The 24,439-nt window shown below is 38.0% G+C and overlaps 9 protein-coding genes across 11 annotated transcripts; 6 read left to right on the top strand and 3 right to left on the bottom strand.

The window, feature by feature from the left end:
• The first annotated feature begins 720 nt into the window (after positions 1–720).
• On the top strand, positions 721–3,196 carry LOC145903990 (myo-inositol 2-dehydrogenase-like). Of its 2 annotated transcripts, none has more exons than XM_082992190.1 (10): positions 721–834; positions 886–1,002; positions 1,227–1,350; positions 1,406–1,476; positions 1,692–1,800; positions 1,872–1,993; positions 2,079–2,165; positions 2,520–2,656; positions 2,715–2,874; positions 2,938–3,196. In XM_082992190.1, exons 2-10 carry the CDS (start codon positions 915–917, stop codon positions 3,099–3,101), a joined length of 1,062 nt encoding a protein of 353 aa, XP_082848316.1. In that variant the 5' UTR covers positions 721–834; positions 886–914; the 3' UTR covers positions 3,102–3,196. The 2 variants fall into 2 exon arrangements, with proteins under 2 accessions (XP_082848316.1, XP_082848317.1); XM_082992191.1 differs by having other exon boundaries at positions 724–834; positions 889–1,002.
• On the bottom strand, positions 3,178–4,957 carry LOC145903988 (uncharacterized). The gene has a single exon (XM_082992188.1). It carries the CDS (start codon positions 4,873–4,875, stop codon positions 3,289–3,291), a length of 1,587 nt encoding a protein of 528 aa, XP_082848314.1. The 5' UTR covers positions 4,876–4,957; the 3' UTR covers positions 3,178–3,288.
• A 923-nt stretch (positions 4,958–5,880) lies between these two features.
• LOC145901589 (signal peptidase complex subunit 1-like) lies at positions 5,881–6,689 on the top strand. Its single transcript, XM_082989323.1, has 4 exons — positions 5,881–6,011; positions 6,077–6,136; positions 6,304–6,390; positions 6,445–6,689. Exons 1-4 carry the CDS (start codon positions 5,985–5,987, stop codon positions 6,553–6,555), a joined length of 285 nt encoding a protein of 94 aa, XP_082845449.1. The 5' UTR covers positions 5,881–5,984; the 3' UTR covers positions 6,556–6,689.
• Positions 6,610–9,454, bottom strand: LOC145901586 (actin-related protein 8-like). Its single transcript, XM_082989321.1, has 12 exons — positions 9,242–9,454; positions 8,983–9,156; positions 8,737–8,922; positions 8,506–8,678; positions 8,351–8,453; positions 8,177–8,292; positions 7,991–8,120; positions 7,806–7,925; positions 7,606–7,749; positions 7,284–7,384; positions 6,959–7,220; positions 6,610–6,902 (listed from the first exon to the last, which is right to left on the bottom strand). The coding sequence occupies exons 1-12, from the start codon at positions 9,320–9,322 to the stop codon at positions 6,759–6,761; spliced, it is 1,734 nt and encodes a 577-aa protein (XP_082845447.1). The 5' UTR covers positions 9,323–9,454; the 3' UTR covers positions 6,610–6,758.
• On the bottom strand, positions 9,363–13,213 carry LOC145901587 (ecto-NOX disulfide-thiol exchanger 1-like). Its single transcript, XM_082989322.1, has 14 exons — positions 12,987–13,213; positions 12,572–12,701; positions 12,391–12,486; positions 12,184–12,315; positions 11,811–12,014; positions 11,623–11,744; positions 11,466–11,562; positions 11,212–11,318; positions 10,741–10,828; positions 10,468–10,586; positions 10,193–10,268; positions 9,918–9,983; positions 9,636–9,721; positions 9,363–9,576 (listed from the first exon to the last, which is right to left on the bottom strand). Exons 1-14 carry the CDS (start codon positions 13,080–13,082, stop codon positions 9,445–9,447), a joined length of 1,551 nt encoding a protein of 516 aa, XP_082845448.1. The 5' UTR covers positions 13,083–13,213; the 3' UTR covers positions 9,363–9,444.
• A 427-nt stretch (positions 13,214–13,640) lies between these two features.
• On the top strand, positions 13,641–15,443 carry LOC145902589 (uncharacterized). The gene has a single exon (XM_082990623.1). The coding sequence runs from the start codon at positions 13,671–13,673 to the stop codon at positions 14,814–14,816; it is 1,146 nt and encodes a 381-aa protein (XP_082846749.1). The 5' UTR covers positions 13,641–13,670; the 3' UTR covers positions 14,817–15,443.
• Positions 15,444–17,370: 1,927 nt separating this feature from the next.
• Positions 17,371–21,139, top strand: LOC145902838 (uncharacterized). Its single transcript, XM_082990936.1, has 13 exons — positions 17,371–17,430; positions 17,758–17,959; positions 18,223–18,308; positions 18,381–18,489; positions 18,564–18,612; positions 18,674–18,732; positions 18,881–19,038; positions 19,118–19,250; positions 19,321–19,465; positions 19,670–19,742; positions 19,805–19,939; positions 20,827–20,952; positions 21,124–21,139. The coding sequence occupies exons 1-12, from the start codon at positions 17,371–17,373 to the stop codon at positions 20,830–20,832; spliced, it is 1,215 nt and encodes a 404-aa protein (XP_082847062.1). The 3' UTR covers positions 20,833–20,952; positions 21,124–21,139.
• A 552-nt stretch (positions 21,140–21,691) lies between these two features.
• LOC145903283 (uncharacterized) lies at positions 21,692–23,069 on the top strand. 2 transcript variants are annotated; one of them, XM_082991355.1, is made up of 5 exons: positions 21,692–21,825; positions 22,137–22,270; positions 22,517–22,614; positions 22,681–22,717; positions 22,778–23,069. In XM_082991355.1, exons 2-5 carry the CDS (start codon positions 22,141–22,143, stop codon positions 22,873–22,875), a joined length of 363 nt encoding a protein of 120 aa, XP_082847481.1. In that variant the 5' UTR covers positions 21,692–21,825; positions 22,137–22,140; the 3' UTR covers positions 22,876–23,069. The 2 variants fall into 2 exon arrangements, with proteins under 2 accessions (XP_082847481.1, XP_082847482.1); XM_082991356.1 differs by having other exon boundaries at positions 22,517–22,618.
• Positions 23,070–23,674: 605 nt separating this feature from the next.
• On the top strand, positions 23,675–24,423 carry LOC145903777 (UPF0690 protein C1orf52 homolog). Its single transcript, XM_082991917.1, has one exon. It carries the CDS (start codon positions 23,749–23,751, stop codon positions 24,421–24,423), a length of 675 nt encoding a protein of 224 aa, XP_082848043.1. The 5' UTR covers positions 23,675–23,748.
• The last annotated feature ends 16 nt before the right edge of the window (positions 24,424–24,439 follow it).

Here is a 24,439-nt window from a genome sequence, read left to right as displayed (position 1 = left end):
ACTTCAAGGAAGTAACAACAGCTTTACATTTGGTATAACTTACGTGTCATGTGGTTATAGCCTATACTGCTCAGTTCAAAGAAAGTCAGTTTTGGCCTCAGCACAGTGTTGTGTTGTCATTGACTGAGAAAATGGCGCGAACAAACGCCTTCCGGCGATTTTTCATACTTGGACAGTTCACATATGTAGTTAGTTTTAGTGAAGTGCTGTTGGAGAAGGCCTATTAGTGTTACGATGAAAACATTGCTCGATCTTCTTTTGAAAAATAAAGACAAAAAATTAATATCGAAAACGTGGGTTACAACGAGTATAGGTATGGGCCTTTGTATTGTTCTGCTTATGAGTGAAGGATTATGTGATAAAGATAAACAGAACCACTTAAAACTTCATTACAAGTGTTGAACGGCAAGTTTATTTAATTACAGAATAATGAAAAAATAGCTTAATAAGCCTGTAGACACAGGAAATAGCCTTTAGATGCATCTCGTTCAGCGGTTAGTCTCGCAATAGTAGTTTTCACATCATCGCTGTTGTAAACCAACAGTGAAATACGTGTTGCATCCTGGTTGCATTGCGTTTACTGCATAAAAGATAAAATTAATTAGATCATAGGGATAAATTTTTGCTGCGTAATCACCGCTATTCATGACAAATCCTTTTTAAGCGCCGAGGAAAATATTTGAAAGAGAGTACGCATTGTAAATTTGTAATGCGGCGGGACGTTTCGAAAGTATTTGCTGTGCAAATTCAACTGTCTGAGTCGGAGACTTCAGTCAACAAAAGTGACTGTTATTACCTATAGAAGTGCAATAAAGCTAGAACAGTACAGTGAAGGTATTTGTCTGTTTTGGTCTTGTTTATAACTAAAAAGCTAATATTTTAAAGCAGGTCACTTCCAACACTTATAATTAGAAATGCCTAGGCAAAAATTTGATGTTGTTTTGTGTGGTCTTGGTAGGATGGGAAAAATCCATATTAAAAACATATTGAAATCTTTGAGGAGTAAGTAGATCAAAAAATCACTTATTGCCAAATTTTGTAATATTTGTGTTGTTTTAAGCACAATTTTATCATTGATTACTTGCCATGTTTGTCTCAACATAATTTTATTTCCTCTCTTAAATGTTTTGTATTAATGCCTTTAGTACCTTTATCTTAAATCTAGTGCCATTACATGTATTGTCATGTCATTTCCAAACGACCTAAAATACTGTTGTCTTTTTTAGTTAAACTGAAGTATGTGATTGAGAAAGATCTAGAACTAGCTCAAAGAATACTGGAAGAATATGATTTGAAGGAGACAAAAATTGTTGATTTTGATGATGCACAATCAGCAATAGAAGATCAAAGGTGAATTTTCACTTGTATAATGATTTTGTGTCTAAACTGTTTTTTTTTACTCAAGTGTAAGCGGAGTGATTATATGCACACCAACTGATACACATGAAGTTATTTTGAAAATGGCCCTACATGCAGGTTTTTGCTGTTGTATATTGTTCAGTACCCTTTCTGTTGCATAAATCCCATACACCAACATTTATACAACATGGATACCATGAAGCCTGTTTTATTGGCATGGCTTGTTGAAATATTTGTTTTATTTCTACATTGTTTTGAATAAAATGACATTAGCATTAATATTATGTTAAAACTTTTAATGATGTTACTAACAATGTATATATGTGTTTCAGGAAAACATGTTTTGTGTGAAAAACCATTGTCTACTAACATGGAAACAATAATGAAATGCTATAAACTGGCAAAAGATAAAAACCTTGCTCTTCTTTGTGCATTCAACAGGTATATATGTATATGACATGATAAATATTTTTGACAAACTTGCAAATTATATTTTTGCCAAACTTTTGCAGGCGATTTGACCCACAACTGCGAGAACTTCACTCATGCAAGAAGGATGTTGGTGTTATTCACAGCATAAAAATATGTTCCAGAGACTCACCAAGACCGCCAATAGCTTTTCTGGAAATATCAGGTCATTTTTTTCACATCAAAAAAAAAACAGCAACACAATAATTTTAAAATACGTTTAATTGTCAAAAATGTCGTTGTTTTTTTAGGTGGTGTTTTTCATGACTGCATTGTTCATGATATGGACATGGCTCGTTGGATGACAGGAGAAGAACCAGAAACTATTTATAGCATAGGTAAGTGATAACAACACTTTTTGAAGAAAATCACCACAAAAGTTCTATATTTTGGCTTTCTGCAAGAACTTTTAAGAGAAGGACATGTCAGTCCACACAGAAGAAAGGTGGCAGAGACAATTTCTTTAAAGGGTGGTTGTGACTTAAGGCACAAGAAAATTTATATAGATATTTGAGAATATAAAAAGTTTTGCCAAGTGTGATTTTTGCCTCAAGGAATATACATTTTAAGTGCTGGTTTATATGTATTTTTCTTTTGCATTTGTAAAGTTGGTTGATGTAAAGTATTTAACAATCCATAGCATTGAATTGGATGTTTCTTAAGCATTCAAAAGTATTTAATATTTTGTGCAGCACATTGCCATGATCCTGAAATAAAAGCATTGGATGACCATGATTCGGTCTTCGTGGTTATGAAATTTCCCAGTGGTGTACTTGCCCACATTGATATTTCCAGAAATTGCAAATTTGGTTATGATCAAACAGTACAGGTATGTGTATCTTATTACACAAACTTATGCATTTTTGACTGGAAAAAACATGTTTTAGTTGTATGGGAGCAATGGAAACTTAAAAAGTGATAATCCACGCAAGTCTGCCCTTACTCTTAATGGAGGTAAAGGAACTGATGACATTTACTACTCATTCACTGAAAGATATGCTGAAGCCTATGGCATAGAACTAAATCATTTCATAGACCTAATGGAAGGTAATTGCATGAAAATTATATTAATTCTTCTTTGCTTTGCCCAACAATCATAATGTCCTGTAGACACAAAGTCTGAGTGGCACATCAAAGCAAGAGACACACTACTGGCAACTTTTCTGTCACAAGCTGCCGAGGATTCATGGAGAGAAAAGAGAATAATTAATGTAGAGCAACATAAAAATGTTGTGTTTGGAAAAATGGCAAATGATCCAATTTTAGGCCAGTAACTTGTTAAGTTTGCAGTAACCAAATACCTAGTGAAGCTTGCACAGATGTACTTTTTGCAATACTTTCCACATAGTTCACTAATCTTAATAAACTCTGCTCCTAATGGTGTATGTATTTTATTGTTTGTCAGCACATAAAGAGCTAGTAGTTAGTTACTAAACAAATTAATCTGTAAAAGTAGGTAAATTAAGACACAACTGCTGGCATATAATCACCCACGTTGGGTTTTGGTGGGAGAGGCACAAAACCTTCTTCTGGCTCCTCATCCTGTTCTTCCTCATCAGCACTGAACGGATCTGTGCCAATTCCACTTGGAATAGTGTTAGTTTTCTTTGTTTTTAATCCCTTTGAACCAGTCTTTATGTTGGGCAATGGCTTTGCTGATGGCAGTAGAGATTTGGCTTTTCCTTGCCCAGGAATAACTGGTGTATGCTGGTTAGTTGGTGACTGAGTTGGTCCTTCTGGCCCATAGCTAATAGAGGCATACTTAAGGGTTGCTGCTTGTTTTTGGAGTTGCAAGCGAATGTAGCTTTCATCCTTCAGTGCATGCAAGCTCGCTCTCAGGATGGCAAATTTCTTTTCCCATTGCTTTTGTGCCTTGAGAAGTCTCATTTTAAGAACTTGTATTTCACGTCTTTGCTGCTCAATGACCTTTTCTAGGGTTTTTGAGTCTTCGATTGCACGAGTCCTGCGCTGTGCCTCCTCCTTCTCTTGTGCTAGTTTGATCTCAAATTTTTTCCGCTCTTCTAGCAAGCGTTTCTCCATTTCAGCTTCCAGCTCCTCCATTATTTTTGCTCTTTCGCGAGCAGCCGAGGCAGATGCTGCTTCATTGTCAGCCAACTTGGAAGCCATATCTCTTTCCAAAGCCATTTTTTGTTTATCCAGTTCTTGCATTGCATTCATTTTGTCATTATCCATCTTCTTCTTAATTTCCTCAAGTTGGTGGGCAAGTCTTTTGGTTGCCTCCCTTTCTTTCTCTAGTTCTGTCTTGCCTTCCATTATCTCAAGGCCAAGTTGTTTTATTTTATCTTCCCTAAATTCCAGGGAAGTTGACAAATCATCAACTTTGTCATTCAGTTTATTAATTTCTGCTTGTAGGGTGTTGTTCTCATCCTGCATTGCATCCAGCTCGGAAGTGTCTATTTTAATCTCAGTTTGAACTGGTTTTGCTTCAAGTTCTGCTTTTAGTTGCTCAATTTGTACCTCCATCATTTGCATAACTGATTGGTTTTGGCTCAACTCTGCCTCCAGGTTTGCAATTTTCTTTCTTGATGATGAAGTGTCAGTTGCTGTAATTTTTCCAGCCAATTTAGCCTCATAATACTTTTTGTACTGGCTGGCCATTTTCACCAGGGCATCCTGCAGTTGTTGCTTGAAACTCCTTCTTACCACAGCAACACGTTCTTCGTGAATGTCTTGCATTTCTTTAAGTCGGTCATTGAGTTTTGAGTACAGGTCAAATGCCCTGTTTTGTAATTTCGCCTCAAATGAAGCTTTTAGAACCTGTTTGCTGAACTGAAGATCGCGCTTAAGTTCGCACATGTCTTCCACTAAAAGTCTCACTGTCTCAGTCATTTGTTTAATATCCAATATTTCAGTGTCATTTGTTTGAGTAAACTGGTCAGAAGTTAAAAATCCAACCTGGAGCTTATCAGCTAGGGATGGACGGAGTGACTTTTCAAATTCATCTCCAAAGAATTCTAGAACAAGCATGTCTTCTTCCATTATTTCGTCCTCAAGAATGCCTGGTGGCAGGAATTGAGACTGTGACATGTTTACATTAAAAACCTAACTATATTTGATAGGTTGAAAGGTCTACACAGTCTTATCTATAAAAAATATAGGCTTGATTCTTCTTTGGTATATCAACCTGTCAAACACAATTTAGGATAGTCTTGTGACTCTTGTGTTCATAAATAATGCTGATTGGGCTATTAGAGGTATATACAGATAACAAAAAATGTGCCAAATTAACGTCTTCAATTATGGCTCACTTTTCACAAGTTAACACAAAATAACAAACAGTCAAAACAAATTTGCCAGAACAGTTCAAAAAGATTTGGAATACAAATTTTTTAGCTGTTCTTTTGGAATCGGGAAACCACCCGTCGCCATGGTTATTGTTCGCCTTATTTTGTTGATAGAAATAATATTCAATTTGTAACGAGCAAAGGCATTTGACTTCCTTGCTTTCATTAAATTGTAATCGACAATTACGTTCTTATATTTACCAACATATTTACCCGGTTATGACGAACTATGTATTGTGTCGATTAAACGTGAATGGTGATGGGCTACAAATTTCTTTCGGGAAGGCTGCGAAGTTTATATCCATATCTGGATAGATCAGTTGCAGTTTGTGTGAACACACGTTTTATTGTCTTATTGCTAACGTTAAATCCTGGGGGTGGGAAGAGTTTCTCCAATAGATAATCTATGCGATGTAAAAAAATCAATTACTGCAAAATCTCTCAATAGTCCCCTGAAAACATTGTGATTAAGTGGGTCGAGATCTGGAATAGGTTGGAAACAGCTAGATCAAACCATTGGCAAAACCCAACGAATTAGTGGTCATGGGAAATTAATTATTTTGGGCAAATGAACTCGGGATGTGTATTTAAGACTCCATGCTGCCCCTAACGGCAGTGCTCATGTTTTTCGTCAAGTATTCTCGTTCTTTGGTGCTTACGTGTTGTAGATCGTAAATACAAGCCTTGGTGACCTAAACATGTGATATGCAGCCACAATTAAGCGTATAGTTGTATTATAAATTTTGAATAGACTTGTTTGAAAAGGGGGATAAGTGAAGGAACCCTAACTCACCAAACTTACGTTTAGATTTGCATAAAGAAAGTAAATAGGGATTTACAGAGTTATTAAATATGTTCGACAGCATTCCTTATCATATGGTAAGTCTGCACGCGTTTTACTGCAGTATAATGTTGATAAAATAATTATAAAAATTTAAATTTAGGACTACTCTGGACAGAAGTTTGCAGAACAAATATTTCAAGTCATTATAGTTATTTCTGGGGTAAGTAAAGTGGTTTACATAGTGGCAATAACAAATTTTGGTTGGCTTTAAGTTTTAAAGGTAGTGACATGCATGAAAAAATTGTCATTTGCAGAGGGTTTATCCCAAATTCCCAACTAGTAGATATAGCCTGTCATTAATAATAAACTTTCTAATCTGTTTTTCAGGTGACTGGCTTTTTTGTTGGTTATGTTACCCAGCAATTGTCCTACTCAATGCTTACGCTATTCATTGGATGTCTTATAGCTGCACTGGTAAGAAATTTTTTTTAAATCTTTTATGTTGATGCCTTACTGCTACATTTACAGGTAACTTTGCCACCTTGGGCCATGTATAGACAGGATCCAATAACATGGCAAAAACCTGAACCAGAAGAAACAATAACTCAAAAGAGCAAGCAATCGAAAAAGCGCAACTAACTGCATTGGTGTCTGTTACATTTTTTTGTGTGTGGTGAGCAAGGCATCACAGGAGAGAGGTGCAATATGATTTCTGTTGCAAGTTTTTTTTGGAGCACACAGAACGTTGCTTTGTTTTAATAAAAAAAATCACCAATGTATAAAATGCAGGTTGCACCTTGTGATAGTGCATTAATGTAGTGATGGGCTGTCTTGTGCATTTGTCACCAAACGAAAGGACAACGTTCACGCAGTATCCGCAAGCCATGCATATTCCAATCTTGTTTTGTAATCCAAAGTTCTTGGGCACCATCCAGACAGGACAAAACAGAACCCCCTTTCCATGCCACCATGGAAGGATCTTGTTCCTAACAAGAAACGCACTAATTTTTCCCAACATATCATTAAAAACAATAGCACCAACCTTTAGTTTTGAAAACACCTCCACTTGGCTCTTCATATTACTCTGAGGGTAGATTGGTATGCATTCGCGCACCCTTGCTTTAATGGTATTCTCTACCCCAGAGAAGTTAGCTAGTCCACCTCCAACAAGAAGAATGCAACTATACATTCTGCGCTTCAGTTCGTCTTCATAAGAAGCGGGACAGTTTTCAATACTCCAGACTACAGCTTGGTCTATCCCAACAAGCTGTGTTGGAGCCGGAATAGCATTCTCTGCCATATCCCTTGAAAAAAATAGGTTTTCCATTGAAGCAGGCAGTACTGGATTATTCCCAGTGATACATTACCGATAAGTTTGATTTAGATCATCATCCATTTCATCATTGGGTATTTCCATACTATCGTTGGAAATGACTGCGGCAGCTTTTTCCCGTTTTGAAGCCCATGCCTAACATGAGAGCCAAGTCAATATATTTTAATGTTACAAACCATGGCAATTATTTCAACCAAAGTGAATGAATGTGTTTGTACATACACCACACTTATTTCTGCACAACTTAAACAAACATATACTGAGATGCAAAATTAAGTTTGAGGGATTAAGAATAAATTGCAGCAACATGACGTATGCGTGAAAGAGATCAAAACGATACACCGAGAAAACTTTACCTCCTCCTGTTTAGTTCGAGTCTGCATTAAGTAAGTTTCATCAAAAGGATCCTCTGCATTTCCTGGGTTAGGTTTGAAGAAATGAATACAGCTCAGTTCATCTTCTCTTCCAAAAAGTTTTGGGTACAATAGGGAAAGTGGGGCCTTCAAATAAAAATGATGTCAACAAAACCCAAATAAAAAACTAAATTTTGATGTACCTGAACTGTTTCATGTCCCAGTGTAATTGGGTACATCAATGACAATTGACCTGGTCGTCTTAAATGAAATTCTTGGAGTTCAGGAACTACCCTGTGCAAGTCCACATGACAAAACGTTTCCTGTAAAACAAAACAAATCAGTAATTGTGAAGGCATTTAATTGTTGGATTTGGAAATGGAAATACCTTGAGTTCTTCCATCAGAAGAGCATCCATACGATCTTCAATATTGCAGGATCGGTAGGGAAATGAATTGCGATGCAAGAGATAGGCAAAAACTTGTGTTATATCACTGCCACCAATGTCCAAGCACAATCTATGTCAGGCAAACAGTAACAATATTTCATGGTAAAAATTTGAACAAGCTCATACCGAGTGTTGTTGTGAGAGACACCATCCTCAACACAACAAAGTGAAGTCTTCTGATGACCGACATCCACTACACAAGCTGTTGATATCCCACAACCGTATGTTGCACAAACTGACTCCTGTAAAGTATGGTTTGAATTAGTGAAAATACATCAAGTGCTTTTTTACTGCATAAACCTGGTGAACTATCAGAGAAGAAAAACCAATTTCATTAAACAGAAGCTCAACAATATGTTTTATGTGTTCATGAATGTATATATCTGGAATCAACAGGACAGCTCTGCAATAACAGACTGGTTACTTTTCCAAAGCAAGAAAATCAGGAAAAATACCTGTAATTTTTTATGTCTTTCATGGTAATACCAAGAAATGTTTCAATTGCTTTTGACCACAGGGCGCGGAGATCTGCAGTTAGAGCAGTTAAAGACCTAGACGATGTATTGAGTTGGCCATTGACAATAGGCCAAAATAGATCATAATTGTCTTTTTCATCAATATACAATGCCTGAAAATATTACAATATGGTAAAAACAAATTCGAAAAGATTAGTGTGTGGTACTTACGTCATCACCAATTAGAAACTCAGGTTTCAGTTCTGTGTCAGTCCAAGTCCATCCACACCCTTCTTGTAACACTTCATGCCTTTTTTTGCTATTTTCTTTGGAAATGGTCTTCCACGTTGTCAGACTTGCATTGGAATGTTGGCGCAATGCATCATCTATTTTGTCCAACTCTGCCAGTTTAATATTCTAGGAATCAAATGCAATAATCACTGTAAGCTTCTTTTTCGAGTTTTTTGGTTCACTTACAACTCTAGATCCAAACAACTTCATTCTCTGCTTTGGTTGTATTACTTTACTTTTACGCTTCCATGCAATCACATGTGGTATCATGGCCGGTCTTGGATCTGAAGCTCTGCCTATGCGCAAATGAGATGAGCCAGGATGTAAAATTATGGTCTTGCTTGCTTGCAGTGTAACATTCTGTATGATGGACAACAATGTATGTCTTGTTACCAAGTGCACAGCCAAAACTATGAAAATTTTATAATAGAGTATCGAGTCTAACCTCTATGTTTGCTAGTTCTTCTTTGGTGTCACCCTTATTAGTCGGACTATCAGGTGAAGAGTTTTGTTCAGTATTTGACATTATTTCTGCCTACCCTATTTGCTACAACGAAACAAGGCAGTCACAAAACACAATTGTTTTACTTTATATAAAAACATACAGAATGCCACAAAATGGCAGTGTAAGAAAGAAAAAGGCAACAGTTATTCTAATTCAGGGTCAGCAAATACACATGTGGTCCACCAGTCAGTGATTTTATCTTCAATCATTCTGGGCTTCTTGACAAAAACCTTTGGGAATTTGTTGAGCAGTGCAATAACATCCTCACTAGCAATCTGAGAAAAAAAAACAGTATCCTATTTTTGTTTTTCTTATAGATGGATTTTCGTCTTACTGTTATATTGCAGCTTATCAAGTAGTTGAAAATGCTAATTTCAGTTGCACCAAGGGGGTGGATCAGAAGAAAGTTGCTTAAAATACCTGAAACAAATAAAGTGAAGAATGTTAGAAAATTTGCATGACCCAATAAATTTTCATTATTAAACTGCCTTTCAAGACACCATTTTTAATCATGCTCTTTTGGTTTGCGTGTTCTTTGCCAAATCATTTTCTGATTTACGTAAGTAATTTAAACAGCACAACAGCATTCCAAAAAATATTTTGTAAATTTTTTTACATGAAAGCTTCAAGTCTTTCTCTTCGATCAAGTCATCTAACTTTGCTTTCTTTGCAGCTGGTCCACCTGAAAACACAGAGCTTTAGTTAACAAGGTAAAAAGTACAACCCCAGCAACAGAGCCCGATTTGTACTGCCATTTTTCATCTGATGGAAAATCAGTATAGTTACTGCAACAAGCAAAGTATACAGAGTATGTTTTGTGCATTGGTGACAGGTAGGTTTAGGTTCTGTACACATATATACAACCAACTGAACAAAATAAAACAAACAAACGTTTTGCCAGTTTTGCATTGCACGTTTTTATCTCCTCCTCCTTGGCATGTAGTTTAGAAACCATGTCCCACACTTGCTGCAAAGTAATAAAAATGTATGAGAAGTTTGGACTCAAATCTTAACATGTTTGCTGATATTTACACCATGGCACAAGGCAACTTTTGTGCTTTTTTTCAGGGTCACTGACGAAAAATTCATTGGATGCATAATATCATACAGTTTTCATGAAACAGTTGAAACTTCTGTGGTAAATGTGATTAATTTGTTAATGTAACCTGTCGCATGTATTGTAGGTTCTGCTCCAAAGTGGAAATTTGGTAATTTTTTTGTTGATCAGCTTCAGTAATATCAGTTTGCATTCCCTTGTCCTCGGTTATGCTGATCGACTGATGACCTTAAAACCACAAGTAGGTTTAACATAAAGGAAACATATGATGACTGATTGGAAAAAAATCCAATTGAACAATACCAAAAACCTAAAATAAATAATTTAGGTCTTTCCCTTAAATTAGTGTTTCACCCATTTTTTTGTACCCAATCATATTTACCAACTACTATGTTACGAGTCTCTTCCTTGCCCCCATCATTACGACCAGATTTGTTTCCGAAAATTTTCTTGGAAGTTGGCATATTTTCCTGTAAAGCAAAACACAACCTCTTCACAACTGATCAAAATAATTGAAAATATTTTATACTTTGAATAAAATTTCAGGAGCAACTTGGAACATCTCAATCAAATGCTGAAGGTTTTGCTAATGGCTGAAAATCAATAGACATGTATCTTGTACCAAAGCTAGGGGTAATTTTAGTGCAGAACTTACCTGGATTCCATCATTCACCATTTATATTACTAACTATGGGCAGTAACCACAATGTCACAAATCAGTTCATTTGCAAGAATAATTAATTTGTTAACAGGTGATGCTATGTGTCTAATACGTTACAATGAAGTTTAGTTGATCCTTTCGTACAAACAATCTGTAGGTAAAAATCACCTGGAGTAAAAGGTGAAAAATTACCTTTGCAATGCCCAGCCAACTGTCAATAGCTTTTCGCTGTCCTCTTGTAAACCTATCCCAACATTTTTGCTTTTTTGCATCTTCATACAATCTCACCAGATGGTCAACTGCAAAAAAAATTCCAGAATATTAGCCCAGGATAGCTATGGCATACTTCCAAACCTGTGCACATTACATACACTGATTTTGTTGGTACACAAACATCAACTTAACTAACAGCTTCTGTGAATCTTACTTGTGGAGCATGCACTTACACATTTTTTCCAGATCTGTTGTTTTGTCTCTAAAGCGATTTTCAACTTCCTCAAATTCAGTTCGCAACTGTGCTTTGCCATCCAACAAGCGTTTTATCTAAGAATACAAATGCATGTTAGACTTTAATGTGATTATCACTGAGATTATGTTGGCTACCTGGGAATGGCCGACTTGCAAAAGACTGAAAAATGTTTCTGACTTTTGCTTTTCCATGGCACCAGAGTTTAGCCAGTACCTCAGTATTATTATGCTCTCTTCAACTTTCTGGAAATCATCACCTTGCGAAGCAAAATACAAAAATACATATACAAAAATACTCAAATATTGTTGCGGGCAATTCTTACTTTTGAGTTCAAGTTGAACTTTTTCAACCTCTCTCATGTTATACCCAGGAATTGAGGAAATTGGACAGTTTTCCAGATGAAGTTTTTTAGCAATAACTTGTCTTGCCTCAATGTCGTCTAGATCTCCATGAGTCTCATAATATTCAACCTTTAAAGGAAACTGTAGGTCTGTTCCATCTTCTTGTTTCACCACCATTCTGTACCCTATTTTGAGGGTTGTAACAAACATACAATTAGGAATAAACATGTATGTTTATAGTACAACAAAATGTCCTGGGTGAGTTTTAAACCAAAACTGAATTATTTTGAAACATGTCATCCAAAATGTGGTTGTTCTTGAAACAAATTGAGACACAATCTTGTTCTAACATACCATTCACAGACATGGCCATTTCGACACTTTCTGTTTTTTCAAAATGAATGTAACAAAACCCTTTATCAGCGGATTTTATGTTCTCAATCTTTCCTCCATTGGTTGTAAACACCTCTTGCAAAATGGCTAAAACTGCACAGAAGCAACAATTGTAAGGGATCATATTTAAATTTGACAAGAAGCATAAAACTTAGGGTGTTTAAGAACCTCTTTTTGTGGAGTGTCGAAGTGGTTCTGGAAACTTTCCAACATTTAAAGTCTTGCATCCTGAAGGCTTTTCCTTCATGTTTGCATATGCCTGGTCTGCAACAGCACACATTGTACAAAACTGAACAATTTGCACAAATGGTATTTATGCTACAAACAGCCTTTACGCTCACAAAACTACCTGCACTGCTTGGTGGCAACAACACACAATCAGTAAAATATAATATTCCATCGCCCTCTTCGTAACCATGCTTCTCTTCACCATATGCATGATTCCACTCAGTATTTTTACCATTATCATTGTGTCTTTTCTGTAAGTACACAGAATTTTGTTTATTTTTATACCACAATAAACTTGTTTACCCATCACAATTAAATATATTTATTACTTTCGCAAAAAAAAACTAAGGCTATTGCACAAACAGTTCAGAGTAATTTTAATATTTGCATCCAGCAGACTTGCTTTTATACAAACAAGATAGCCCATTCCATACAATGGTAGAGAACTTCATACAGACGTTTCGATTGTTTTTAACAATCAGACTTGTTTTTATTTTGACAATAAGTTGCAACGCAAAACATCATAAAATACGTACCGGGGAAGGTTTCTCGTGAGCAGACGAATGTTGGTAACTGTCGTATGAATGGCTTTTCGAACTTTCTCGTGATCTCGAACGGGAATGCCCATCCATAGCTTGGTTGTAAGACTGATTACTTGCAAACAAACGAGGTAAAAAAGAACTGTGCAAGAAGTTTCACTTTCGACCTTTACTTCCTGTTGCACTTTGCTTCCAAGCGCCGCGTGTAGGAAATTTTGTTTTCTTTCTGGTCTACCGCGCTGGCACGAAGTACAACGCTGTTAATCCGTTCCAGTAGCAATTTAATAATAGTATTGTCTGGAAGTTTTCTCTATCTTGTGGTGATAAATACTTTTGTCAGTCATGTGAAAACGTGAAGTCTGTAAAAAAAGCTTTTGCATAAATTTTATGCACTGGTACAAAATTACACGTAAATGCTGCTTTTGTTGTTTTTAAAAATCATTGTTCTGCCCAATGCAAAACGATGCGTAAAGTGACGTCATAGGTAAACTTGTTTAATAGAATTGCTGTTTGGAAACGACATGTTTAAATTAGCATTTTGAAAGTGTTTGCAGAAAAAAGACTCGACAAATGAAAAGTATAATTGACAAAATTGTTATAAGAAGGCATTTTTACCTGATAACAAATGTTTTATTTTGCATATTTAGGGTATGTTTGGTTTAAACCAGTTATTTATTTACCATGTCATTACATAACAACTCTGATATTCAAATTACTTCCATTCAAAGCAGTATAAACACAGATGGAGAGTCCAAAAGATTATACAAATGTATGAAGTGTACATTTTCATCTTACTATCCTGGAAACTTAAGAGTGCACATGCGAAGACATACTGGTGAAAAACCTTTTCGTTGTGAGTTTTGTTCTAGGGCTTTTAGTGACAAAAGCAACCTAAACAGTCACAAAAGAAGAAAACACACAACACCTTCTTGTATGTCTGTGGTAAAAAATACAATACAACGCATGCCGGTGCGCCGCATGTACTCTGGGAGAAGTGCCACTGGCCCAAAGAAAATGCCTGCCAGGCAAAGTCGGCGCAAGAGTAATCCTGTACCCAACCAGACAAACACTATGTTGCACTCAACTGACTGGAAACAAGTAGGTGAACATACACCTCTTGGTCAGCATATGCAGTCAGGAACTAGCAGTTTTCAGATGTTTAATGCTCTAACAAACACTTCTACACCAGATGAGATTAATAGCAGGCCTACATTGCTGGACAGTTTCACTGCAAGTTCTTCCCGTAATCATTCATATAATAATCTCCCTACAATGGTTGGTAGAGTGGAGACACAAGTGTCAGATCAAATAGTAGAAGATGAACATGTCTCCTTGGAGGAATCAAGTAATCAAGACAGCAATGAGCCCTATAACTCCACACAAACTTTTGTAGCACCAGTTGCCTTTTCTCTTCCAGCAGACCAGCAGCTTTCAGTGATACAAAACAAATCATGCTCTGCTGCAAAAAGTTTGATACCCAAATTGTCTCCTCAATCAGTTTTGTCAGTTACATCACCGTCCTACCACTGGATGAACTCTGCTTCATCTGATGATCAAAGTTCAAGCAGTATGGTGCACCCTGCAGTTTTGTCTGTCAGTACCACGAAGGACGTAGCCACTGTGTCAGATGAAACAGAGAAAAATGCAGATTCTGATAATTTTGATTGTGATCATTGTCTGATGTCTTTTCAAGACTATGTAATGTACACAGTCCATATGGGATGTCATGGGTTTGATAATCCCTTTCGCTGTAACGTGTGTGGAGTAGATTGCAAAGATAGATTAACCTTTGCCTGCCATTTTGCACGCGGCCAGCACAAAAAATAAAAAAATTGTCAGACCACACTTATTTTACTTCTATATACTGCCAAACCTGTGATTTTTCTGTTGAAAATGTTATCTACTACCTGCCTGTACAAAAATTGGATCCTTGTTATTGAAGATAGTATTTTACAAATTATGTGATGCAGTATTTTACTGTATGTCCAAGTGACTTTAAAATCGTGTTTTTCATTTATTTGTAGCGTTTTTATTTTGTTTGTAACCAACAAATGACAACTTGTTCCAAAGGGTTGTAAATTTTATACCGCATTCAAGTTTTTTGGACAAACAATACCTTAGAAAACATTCACTCCTGTGGAAAACGGTTCTTTAGTTATTGATTTTCACATTTAAATATTTTCTAGTTGTCATGTTTGTTTTTGAAATGACACGTCAACAAATATGCGTACGTTAAGTATGCGCTTTACTATTATCGTCCAGCTATATTTTTTGGTATTTCTCACCATTGGCGTGGTCAGGAATGGGCCAAGGAGTAAAATCAAGCATTTTTCTAAATTCTCAAAATGTAGCTCAGTTTTAATAAAACTTATTTGCTATTATGCACACTCAGTCGTTTTCTGTGGCGATGTTATCAAACAAAAACTTTTACTCGCATTAATCGGCAAAAAAATTAAACCGACCGTAACTTCAAGAAACAAATTCGTTTTATTGGTGTACTCTATGCCGGAGTTAGCCAAACAGAACTTATAATGTGTAAGTTTTTCAGATATCCAGCGAACATCTTTTTTTGCCGAATCCCCAAACTGGCGATATATTTTGTTGACAAGTTATATCGCTTCGAGATGATAAACGTCAAAGCAATATTGTTCGAATACCTTATCAGATGTGATATGACATACAGTTTAAGAATTAAACATGTTGTGTTCGACTAAAAAGTTAAACTTTTGTTCACGATTTTTAAACCTGGAATTCAATAACATGTAATAAAGGATTCGGCATCCCGTTACTCGATTAAGAGTGCAAACATAAAATGCACAACAATTTCTAGGGTAAGTATATCGCCAACAAATACCGTACATTTAACATTATATTCTCATAATTTTCATCAAATTTTGTACGTCTAACATTATATCCCTATGATTTTCGTCAACCGTTGAAAGGTTGACAGTTATTTGTGACGTAATAACGTCATTATGAGGTCACACATTTCCCTTTATTGTGGCATTCTGGAAATAATGCAGTTGTTCAGCAAATGATTGGCACTGATTTGTCATTCACGTGCTATTGTTTGGAGAATTAAGAGACATTGTTAGTTTGCATTGTGACCGCAAAAAATAAAATGAATGAATCTATCAGCAAGAATGATTCAGGTAATACTGTGTGTTATTGGGCGTACAGCACCCTATTCACAGCAATGCTGGACTTTTTTTACAGAAAAGTTGTGTTACAGAATCTAGTGAAAGGGGAAAAGTTCAGCCGGTACGTGAAAAGGATGCAGACTCAACAACAAAAAGAAAAGTGGAATCCAAGACTTCTAAATCGGGTGGCCGAAAAAGCAAAGTGAATCTCGTAAAGTTGAATATTCCACCAAAGCGCAAAGCAGTATCTGATGTAAGTCGTTTCGATATTTCGTCAAAACTAGGGATCTTAGAGTTATTTACAGTACCGAAAGTTCGGTTTGCCGAATTTATTTGGCCGAAACTAAGGTTTTCGCAATTATTCGGCCGAAACCGAAACTTTTTTACTGCATATAACGATGATACGCAAAGTTTAGAAAAGGTGAAAATTATTGTTTAAACTGTACGAGTGTGTTCGTTTCATTTGTTGACAGAAAGACAAGGCTATTCTTCAAGCGCCAAAAAAGGCTGTATGATAGGATAAGATCTAATCCAGAATATGTTTTGTTTAAATTTATTGCGTTTAAAGAGATGGATACCAAAATTAGTTTCGGTTTATTCGGCCGAATATAAAAATAGCTATTTCGGTGCATTGTTTGAAACGTCCTATACCTATTTGAGACGGACTTGTGGGAGAAAATGTTCACTTTGGCGAAGTTATTTTGCCCAACTTTGTCCAAAAGTTACTCCACTTGAGCCGCGTTTTCGGTACGCGCACTTTACTGAATGTACTCGGCGCAGTGACTTCACTCGGGGCAGTGACTGCACTCTGTTCACTGACCTCACTGGGTGCAGTGACTTCACTCTGGCTATTTACCAGTCAGCGGATTGTATAGGACCTTGTCTAGATAAAATTGTAGGTTGACTAAAAAAAAATTAGGACTGACGAAGATTTAGAAATACTAACTACACAGCTTAAGCTGGGGCGAGCAATTTCTCTTAACCGTTTGACCCACTTTATCACAGCGTCCCTGAAGCCGACATCCAGTGAAATGAAAGGGCCCAATCGCACCGAAAACAAATATTGAACATCTCTCTTAATTGTTCAGTGGAAAGCCGTTCCTGGGCAACGCTTATCTTTAGGTCCAGATTATATAGATAGATCTTAGGTCCAAGTAACTGTTGGCGAAGTCGGCAGGTTGTATTATAGCCATTAGCAGCGTGGTACATTTGGTTACGTTTATTGCACGTGCTTGTAAACCATGAAACACCTCGTCATCAGCTCGTCATGTGACCATGCCTTGTTGTCAGTGGTCATAAACGTAGAATGTAACTTCTAAGTTCACGGAAAGTATACAGACGCTAAAATCGCAGCACACTGTCGGTTTTGCGCTAGAAGGCTAGACCAAAGTGCGTTGCTTTTTGTAGAAATATCGAGGCATGTCATTGCCTGAGGGAAAGGGCGCATACAGTTACGGCGCTGTTGTTTTCCCTGTTGTGCGTGTAGCAATCGTAAAAAGCGTTCCAAACACGCCTCAGCACGTGAATGGGGGTGTCGTTAGACAAATATTACGCGCCTTACACGCAGTGCGAGCGTGAAAAGAAATATAAGGAGTGTCTCAGTACTGCTATTGTGCTTTTTATTACAGCCTTCGAACGTTCAGCAGAGCAAGTGTAATAATGGTGCTGCGCGATCTACCAGAAGAATTTCACCACAGCGTGGTTCTGACCCACGTGCGAGTTCAGGTGAAGCTAGTGTACCGGGTCATATATCAACGTCTGCACCAGAGACCATTGCAGCTTCCACCGTCGCTGGCGAAAACTCTAGTGAAACTGACGACGGTGTAAATGGTATGTTAAGTACTGCTGTATGTAGACAACGAATTTGTAATAATAGTTCTGGGTAAAAATAGTCACTCGTTTAAACTTAAACAGCCTACTAGATAGTATCTAAATAAGTTACAACATTATACGTTGCAGTGTTTATAGCAAATAGCTTTGTTTTCACCGCGTCAAGCGTGACCAGCGGGTACTCTCACTAAACCTGCTATTTTCACGCGCTGAAAACTATTTTAAACCTTTCTCCCTCTCTGAACCGTTCATTTCCATTGCAGCAGCTGGGGAGGCAGCGATAATGGGACAGCAGGCACAGGACTTGACCATTATCAGTCTCAGTAGCGTTGACGTCGACATGCCACCTGTAAGTGTATTTTTGCAATGCTGCACACGTTTGGCTTGGTCTTATAGCTTGGAAATGCATTTTTGTTTCCAGGAGAGTGGCAAAATGCAGCAAGTAACAGTGGTAAAGGAGGATGGGCAGGAGGAGTCGGCGGTGGTCATAGATTCGTCGCTATTGAACGAAATGCCACAAAAACAGTCTAGTAAGTTCGCATAGTTTCTTGGTTTTGTCCATTTTAGAAGGGAATTGTGATGTGTGCGTTTTTACCTCAATCAGTTGTGATCCACCAAACCAACGCCAATGAGCAAGATATCGTGGCTGCAAGGTAGAAGTTGTTTATATTGCGGACATTGTATCGATCATCTGTAATTTTCTTTTGCACGCAGTTATACCATTGCTACAGCCAGTGACAGCCAAGCGCCGAATTCAAACGTGGACGACGAAGGTATTTCTGTGTTTATAACATATATTTCGAATTGTGCAGTTTGTAACTGACGTGCTATGGTTAGTTACCACTATGCATATGCGCTATAGCTGTAATAAGCTATTGCAGCACAAACATATGTTTTTCTCGCATTCTACCTAAAAACCAGCCGAACAATCTGGAAGCAGCGACGAAAGCGATAGCGTGAATGAAGGAGACAGTAGCGAGCAGTCTAAGCAGTTTGCCGATATGAGTAATTGTGCCGTGGGTGCCATACCGCAACCACAGACAATGCAACCAGGCATGTACGGCCAGACTGTTCAACAGGTAGGCAAGCATAGAATTGAATGCATGAACAGTGACCTTTAAACAGATAGAGGTATAAGCAGTAATCGGTTTCACGCAGGAGTACTTAGATTATGGTCAACAGGACCAGCAGCAACAGCAACAAGCTTACTATCAGCCAGGACAGCAGCAGTTAAACACAGAATGGTACGGGAGCGATCAGGCAGTTTTACAGGGTCAGCCAGGAGTACAGGGTGAGGCTAGCGAGAATCGTTTTCATTTGTTGCACTGAAGACAAAAAGTGTCTACCATGTAAATTTTCAGACCCAAACGGCGTCCCCACATTGCACTACCCCCAGCCGGCGATGCAACACTCCACCACTGCTGGTCGCTACTCTCAATTCGAGTCTGCTGGTCCCTCGTTTGCATACCAACCACACATGCAGGGCAACAATGCTTCGTTGTACGGGTATGCTAAAACCGCAAACACGAAATAAACGTAACCTTTTAAGCGGAGGTTTGGTGTTTTAACAATGGTTCGTTCCAGTTTGCAATCCAAATAAATTCTGTATTTCTAAATGTAAGAGACTTTACAGCAAAAGTTGTGAAATGAAGCGTGTTTTTTTGAAGTAAACTTCTTCAATATATAAAAAAAAGTAACCTTTTGTTATAGGTCTGGTCAGACGCCAGCAGCATTCGTACCTCAGTACACATTTGGGATGAACGGACAATGCTACCGAGCTGCTGTAATACCTTGTAACTGTACTGTTTCATTTAGGCCAACTTTAACTACTCCCTTTGTTTGCAGTCGAGTTGCGACGGTCTCAAGTACGAATTGGTGGATAACGGATCGAACCTCAATCTCATCGGACCGTCGAGCAACATGGGAATGGCGGGATATCGCAATCCGTATTACTTGACACCTTCAATGAACACAATGCCAGTAGGATGCTAAAATTTATATTTGGGACTTATCTTAATTAGTAACAAATTGTGAATAAAAAGTTTCTTTTTATTCAACATATTTTTAACAGAGCATGACATGTTTTTGATAACTGATGGCTTTGGAACTTAAAATCGGATAAATTCCGAACATTGAATAAACGTTATGCAATCTAATGATAATTTTTTCTTGTTTGATTTTCAATTTGTTTGACAAAGCATAGGAAGCGAAAAGTCGACATTGGTCGACCAAAGGAATCTTTTCCCATTGTACAGCAGTGACCACACAGATAGTCGTATATCTTGTATAGGCCGGTGCCACATACGAGACGTACATGCCAGAGCCGGAGAGAGAATGGCAAGACGATAGCGATGACGACGAGTCCTCAGACCGTAAGCGGGAAGGCAAGAACCCCAAGCAGAAAAAAGTCAAGAGGCCCATGAACGCCTTCATGGTGTGGGCAAGACAAAAAAGACAGTCGTACGCCAAAAACAACCCAGGTTGCTATTTAAGAAGTTTGAAATTTAGAAGAAAAAATCCACGCGAGGCAGTTGTTAAAAAGATAATTTTAAATTTAGACCAAGATATCAGTTTGTCGCAGTTTCAGTCCTAAACACTCACCACAGGTATTTTGAACGTTTAGGTACACTTCCATGCGGTAATTGTTTGCGTTGCCAAAGCAAAGGGCCCTTATCAGTTAGCCTAATTCCATTTTCTATCATTGGGTTTAAAAAATAATTATGTTAATGACGCAGAAGTGAGATATACCTTAAACCGTTGCTAATCAAATACTGTATTATTGTTTCTTCAATGATTTATCATGTTACGTTAACCATAGAATACTTTTTCGTATTTGACACAAAATCGAATAAGGACTTTTTCAATAGGTTTGAATAACGCGGACATCAGTGTACGACTGGGTGAACGATGGAATGCGATGACGCCAGGTCAAAAAAAACCGTATTTCGATCAAGCAGAAAAGATCAAAAGCCAACACAAGCTTGATCATCCAGGTATATAACTAAATCAATAATTAAGGTACCACCTTCATTGTAAGGTGTATACTAATGTTTGTAAATTTACCCATAGCAATTGTTATGTTGTCGAAACGAAGCTATAGTTCAGACATGTGTATATTGTCAAACTGTATGCACTTCTGCATATCTAAAATTCTCTGTTACCAGATTGGACATACCAGCCGAGACCGAAACGTAGACGGTTGGGACAGGGCACCACCTGGCTTTATGCCGTCACAGAGAACACAAGAGGCGGGCGAATCTCCCGCTACCTCAACTCTTACAGCCACTCTAACGGCACGCTCGTATTTCCAACACTGGATGGCAGTGTTGTGGGCCAGGCACCAGGGACGGGCCCCGGTACGACGCACAGTGTTGGAATTCCTGTGCAACAACTTCAAGCGGGAGGACACCCGCACGCCATGTATATAAACCAACATCAAATGGCACCCGGTAACTCATACGGTTTGGCAGAGTAGAATAATGGACTTGTTCTTTGCGTTACGGAAGCAAGATTTTTCACTTTATGCGTTATTATAGCGAACGTCAGAACTAGTGCTACAAAATTCCAATACGTAGTTAATAAATACTGTGTTGTGTTTTAACATACTTTATTTGTCATTGCGCGTGAACGCCATCTTTTCCCAAAAAATCTGTGATAGTCTCCGCGCCCTGGCATACAATTACATCGTGTAACCATAGTTTGTAAATAACCATAGTTTTCATTCAGGTACAATGCGTCTTCAGCCTCACATGAGCCATCGGGGACCCTTGGGACAAAGTGCTACGGGACCAAATCCGGCCGTTTTTGTTCAGAACGGGCCCAATTCGTCGCTGCTTATCGGAAATCCGGTTCCGGCACACTCTAAGGTAATAAAAAAACAACCTCAAAACTCACAATTTGTACAATCTACTTTTTACTTCGTTGGTATTTGTAAATGGTCTTAAAAGACTGGAAGCAAACGTAAGTAGGTTGAGGAAATTTTTTAATTTACCTGTGTCTTATACACTGTACACATTTTAAAAACCATTCGCAACCGCCGCAGCGCTGCTGTAAAGGTACGAACGCCTTACGGCATAAATTTACAACAATATAGTCAATGGATCGTTTTTTTCCTTATTTGTAAAAATCCCGAATAAACATATTTAGGTGATTTGTAACAAGCCTGTTTTTGCATCAGGTTCATGGGGTTGGTGGAATGCACACTGCTGCTCATCAAATGCCTGGTTCGGTGGTTCAACAGCAAGGATCGTTTTATCACGCACCAGAATCAGTGGCCGTACAGAGACCAGCACAATCTTCGGCTTTTGCCAGGTTGGGATCTGTTTGAACGATGTGTCGCACGGGTTCAGCGTGTTTCCACAAATTGCTCTAGTTTTTGGTAGTTTATCAATTTTAACAGGACCAATTTTAATTTACTGTAACGTAGTCACTGTTTCAAACACGAGAACTTGGAAGGCGAAAGATGAAAAGCTTATGAAGAAATTTATATTTCACTAATGTGACTTTTTGTGTATTTCGGGGTCATGTCAAACTGAACTTACCGTATACACTGTATAGGGAAATGGATGGAATGTTGGCCCAACAGCCCCCTGTGGCAAACGTTGTGCCGACGTCGACCTGCATTGGCGAACAAACAGACAACGGACTTGCAACGGGTAGGTTAGAATTTGCTCGTCTACAAAGTGCGAATAGCACCATGTCACTTGTTTTCTGCTTTTTAGATGAATCAGCTGAACAGACCAAAACATCCCAAGACAAGTAAGTGTTTTGTTGTTTTCTTCATTCGCTTGTGGGCATTGATACGACCTTTATTAACAGGGGCCCGAAGGCAACCTCCACACTGCCTGGCGTCGGAGAACTTTTGCAGCCCGATGTCGCTTCTTCGACCGAGACTTCGCTGTAGCGAGTTTGGATAAAAAAAACCATTTGGTGTGGAATGTACATTGCATGTGGCGATTTCTTCATGCGGTCAGACGTGAAAGGATCGTGCTTTTTCTTGTTTGACATTCGTTGTATTTGTTCGTTTCGGTTTTGCATTCGTTTTTCGTTTCAACCTTGAGATTTGACCAAAGAAAGGCTTGTTTTTTTAAAAAACAAAATTAGGCTGTTCGACGTAGGCGTGCTTTATAAATTTTAGTATTTTTAACCAACGCTGGTAAAAAACATCAGTTAGGCATGTTTACCGGCACGAAACCCAAGTTTCGTTTTAAGAATTTCTATGGCCACGGCCCGGTTGAGCGGTTGTAAACAAGTGTCGAGGCGCGGGGGTGGTGACCGGTGATGCGTTTCCAAGTCAAAATCTGCAACTTATAAGGAAGTGACATTCCGGTTTTGAATCTTCGCAGATGTTAAAACCACGACGTTATTCACCATAAGAAAGAAGTTTGCAAAGAGGTTACGTCGCTATCTATTCAGTATAGGCCTGGCTGTACAAAATGAATAAATATGTTAGTTAAATGCTGGTCACTGTAACATCATGGTGGTACTGGAAGAGACTAAAGACATCAGTAAATGTTGTGTATAAAGAACATGTAGCCTGTGTGTATATGTGATAAGTAGTAGGAAATGTTTGTTAAAGATTTAAAACAAATTTATTAGGCTTTCGATTATCCAGAGTCACATTGTATGCTACCTTACAACCTATCATTACTGAGCACAAAAAAGTCGGTGTTACAAAACACTTAGCACAAAAAATATTCCCTTTGTCACAGGAATTTGTTCAATAATTAGGTGATCGTGATTAGATTCATATTATTACTGCAGCTCAAATATTTTTTAATTTTCCTGTGATGGCCTCGGATCCAATGTCTTTTTTTGCTGTCGCCAGCAGTGATGAGGAACAATCTACTGATGATGAAAATGATGCAGCCAGTGAAGAAAACGTTGTAAACAGTGAGGAAAAAGCCAATAGTGCACTTCCCCCGCCCTTGACTGCTTTAGCTTCCGCAAAAACACCAGAGTTTGTAACCAGTCATATCAGTGGGGAAATGGACTGGAATAGAATGGTTAAAAAGGCTCCATATGTGACACCCAAAGAGTACAAACCTTGGGAAAATTCTTTACCAACAGTTGACATAAAATCAAGTGCAAAGGACAAGAAACCAGATATAGCATTGGTTAAACAATTTCCCCAAACATTAGTTCCACCAAAACCAAAACCGGAAGTCCCGAAACCCCCAAGGGAGATTGTTGATCATGCGATTACTTGGTCGAAGATGTACAAAAACAATAGCGAAGGAGGCCCTGCAAAAAGGCTAAGGCCGGAGGACTTAGATTCCGATCTTGCAGGATTTCAACACACTGACACTTCAGGCGAAAAGGTTGCTTTCCAGGTCAAGCATCAGAAAGTAGAAACTTTCAGAGATAAAGAGAAGCGCAAAAGAAATATGGGACAGTCTAATAGAGAAAAAATGTTTGTCGAAGAAGAGAAAAGAGTTTTAAGACAAAGTGCTGAAAACTTTTAATCATCAATTTTTTTTG

The sequence above is a fragment of the Ascidia mentula genome, chromosome 5 (assembly GCF_947561715.1).
Source record: "Ascidia mentula chromosome 5, kaAscMent1.1, whole genome shotgun sequence".
Lineage (NCBI taxonomy): Eukaryota > Metazoa > Chordata > Ascidiacea > Phlebobranchia > Ascidiidae > Ascidia > Ascidia mentula.
Note: the sequence above shows the minus strand (reverse complement) of the source record. Positions and strands in the feature narration are given on the sequence as shown.

Excerpts from the sequence above, each read along its gene's own strand:
- LOC145903990 (XM_082992190.1), top strand. The coding sequence starts at position 915 with ATGCCTAGGCAAAAATTTGATGTTGTTTTGTGTGGTCTTGGTAGGATG. Across the intron at positions 1,351-1,405 it reads TCAGCAATAGAAGATCAAAG|TGTAAGCGGAGTGATTATAT; the intron begins GTGAATTTTCAC and ends TTTTTACTCAAG. Across the intron at positions 1,994-2,078 it reads AGCTTTTCTGGAAATATCAG|GTGGTGTTTTTCATGACTGC; the intron begins GTCATTTTTTTC and ends TTGTTTTTTTAG.
- LOC145903988 (XM_082992188.1), bottom strand. The coding sequence starts at position 4,875 with ATGTCACAGTCTCAATTCCTGCCACCAGGCATTCTTGAGGACGAAATA.
- LOC145901589 (XM_082989323.1), top strand. The coding sequence starts at position 5,985 with ATGTTCGACAGCATTCCTTATCATATG. Across the intron at positions 6,012-6,076 it reads ACAGCATTCCTTATCATATG|GACTACTCTGGACAGAAGTT; the intron begins GTAAGTCTGCAC and ends ATTTAAATTTAG. Across the intron at positions 6,391-6,444 it reads GATGTCTTATAGCTGCACTG|GTAACTTTGCCACCTTGGGC; the intron begins GTAAGAAATTTT and ends CTACATTTACAG.
- LOC145901586 (XM_082989321.1), bottom strand. The coding sequence starts at position 9,322 with ATGTCAAATACTGAACAAAACTCTTCACCTGATAGTCCGACTAATAAG. Across the intron at positions 9,157-9,241 it reads AAGAACTAGCAAACATAGAG|AATGTTACACTGCAAGCAAG; the intron begins GTTAGACTCGAT and ends TCCATCATACAG. Across the intron at positions 8,293-8,350 it reads CTTCTCTGATAGTTCACCAG|GAGTCAGTTTGTGCAACATA; the intron begins GTTTATGCAGTA and ends CATACTTTACAG.
- LOC145901587 (XM_082989322.1), bottom strand. The coding sequence starts at position 13,082 with ATGGATGGGCATTCCCGTTCGAGATCACGAGAAAGTTCGAAAAGCCAT. Across the intron at positions 10,829-11,211 it reads GTTGGCTGGGCATTGCAAAG|GAAAATATGCCAACTTCCAA; the intron begins GTAATTTTTCAC and ends TTTGCTTTACAG. Across the intron at positions 9,722-9,917 it reads GAAAGACTTGAAGCTTTCAT|GTATTTTAAGCAACTTTCTT; the intron begins GTAAAAAAATTT and ends TATTTGTTTCAG.
- LOC145902589 (XM_082990623.1), top strand. The coding sequence starts at position 13,671 with ATGTCATTACATAACAACTCTGATATTCAAATTACTTCCATTCAAAGC.
- LOC145902838 (XM_082990936.1), top strand. The coding sequence starts at position 17,371 with ATGAAACACCTCGTCATCAGCTCGTCATGTGACCATGCCTTGTTGTCA. Across the intron at positions 18,733-18,880 it reads TTCAAACGTGGACGACGAAG|CCGAACAATCTGGAAGCAGC; the intron begins GTATTTCTGTGT and ends CCTAAAAACCAG. Across the intron at positions 19,251-19,320 it reads GGGTCAGCCAGGAGTACAGG|ACCCAAACGGCGTCCCCACA; the intron begins GTGAGGCTAGCG and ends GTAAATTTTCAG.
- LOC145903283 (XM_082991355.1), top strand. The coding sequence starts at position 22,141 with ATGGGGTTGGTGGAATGCACACTGCTGCTCATCAAATGCCTGGTTCGG. Across the intron at positions 22,271-22,516 it reads CAATCTTCGGCTTTTGCCAG|GGAAATGGATGGAATGTTGG; the intron begins GTTGGGATCTGT and ends TACACTGTATAG. Across the intron at positions 22,718-22,777 it reads ACCAAAACATCCCAAGACAA|GGGCCCGAAGGCAACCTCCA; the intron begins GTAAGTGTTTTG and ends CTTTATTAACAG.
- LOC145903777 (XM_082991917.1), top strand. The coding sequence starts at position 23,749 with ATGGCCTCGGATCCAATGTCTTTTTTTGCTGTCGCCAGCAGTGATGAG.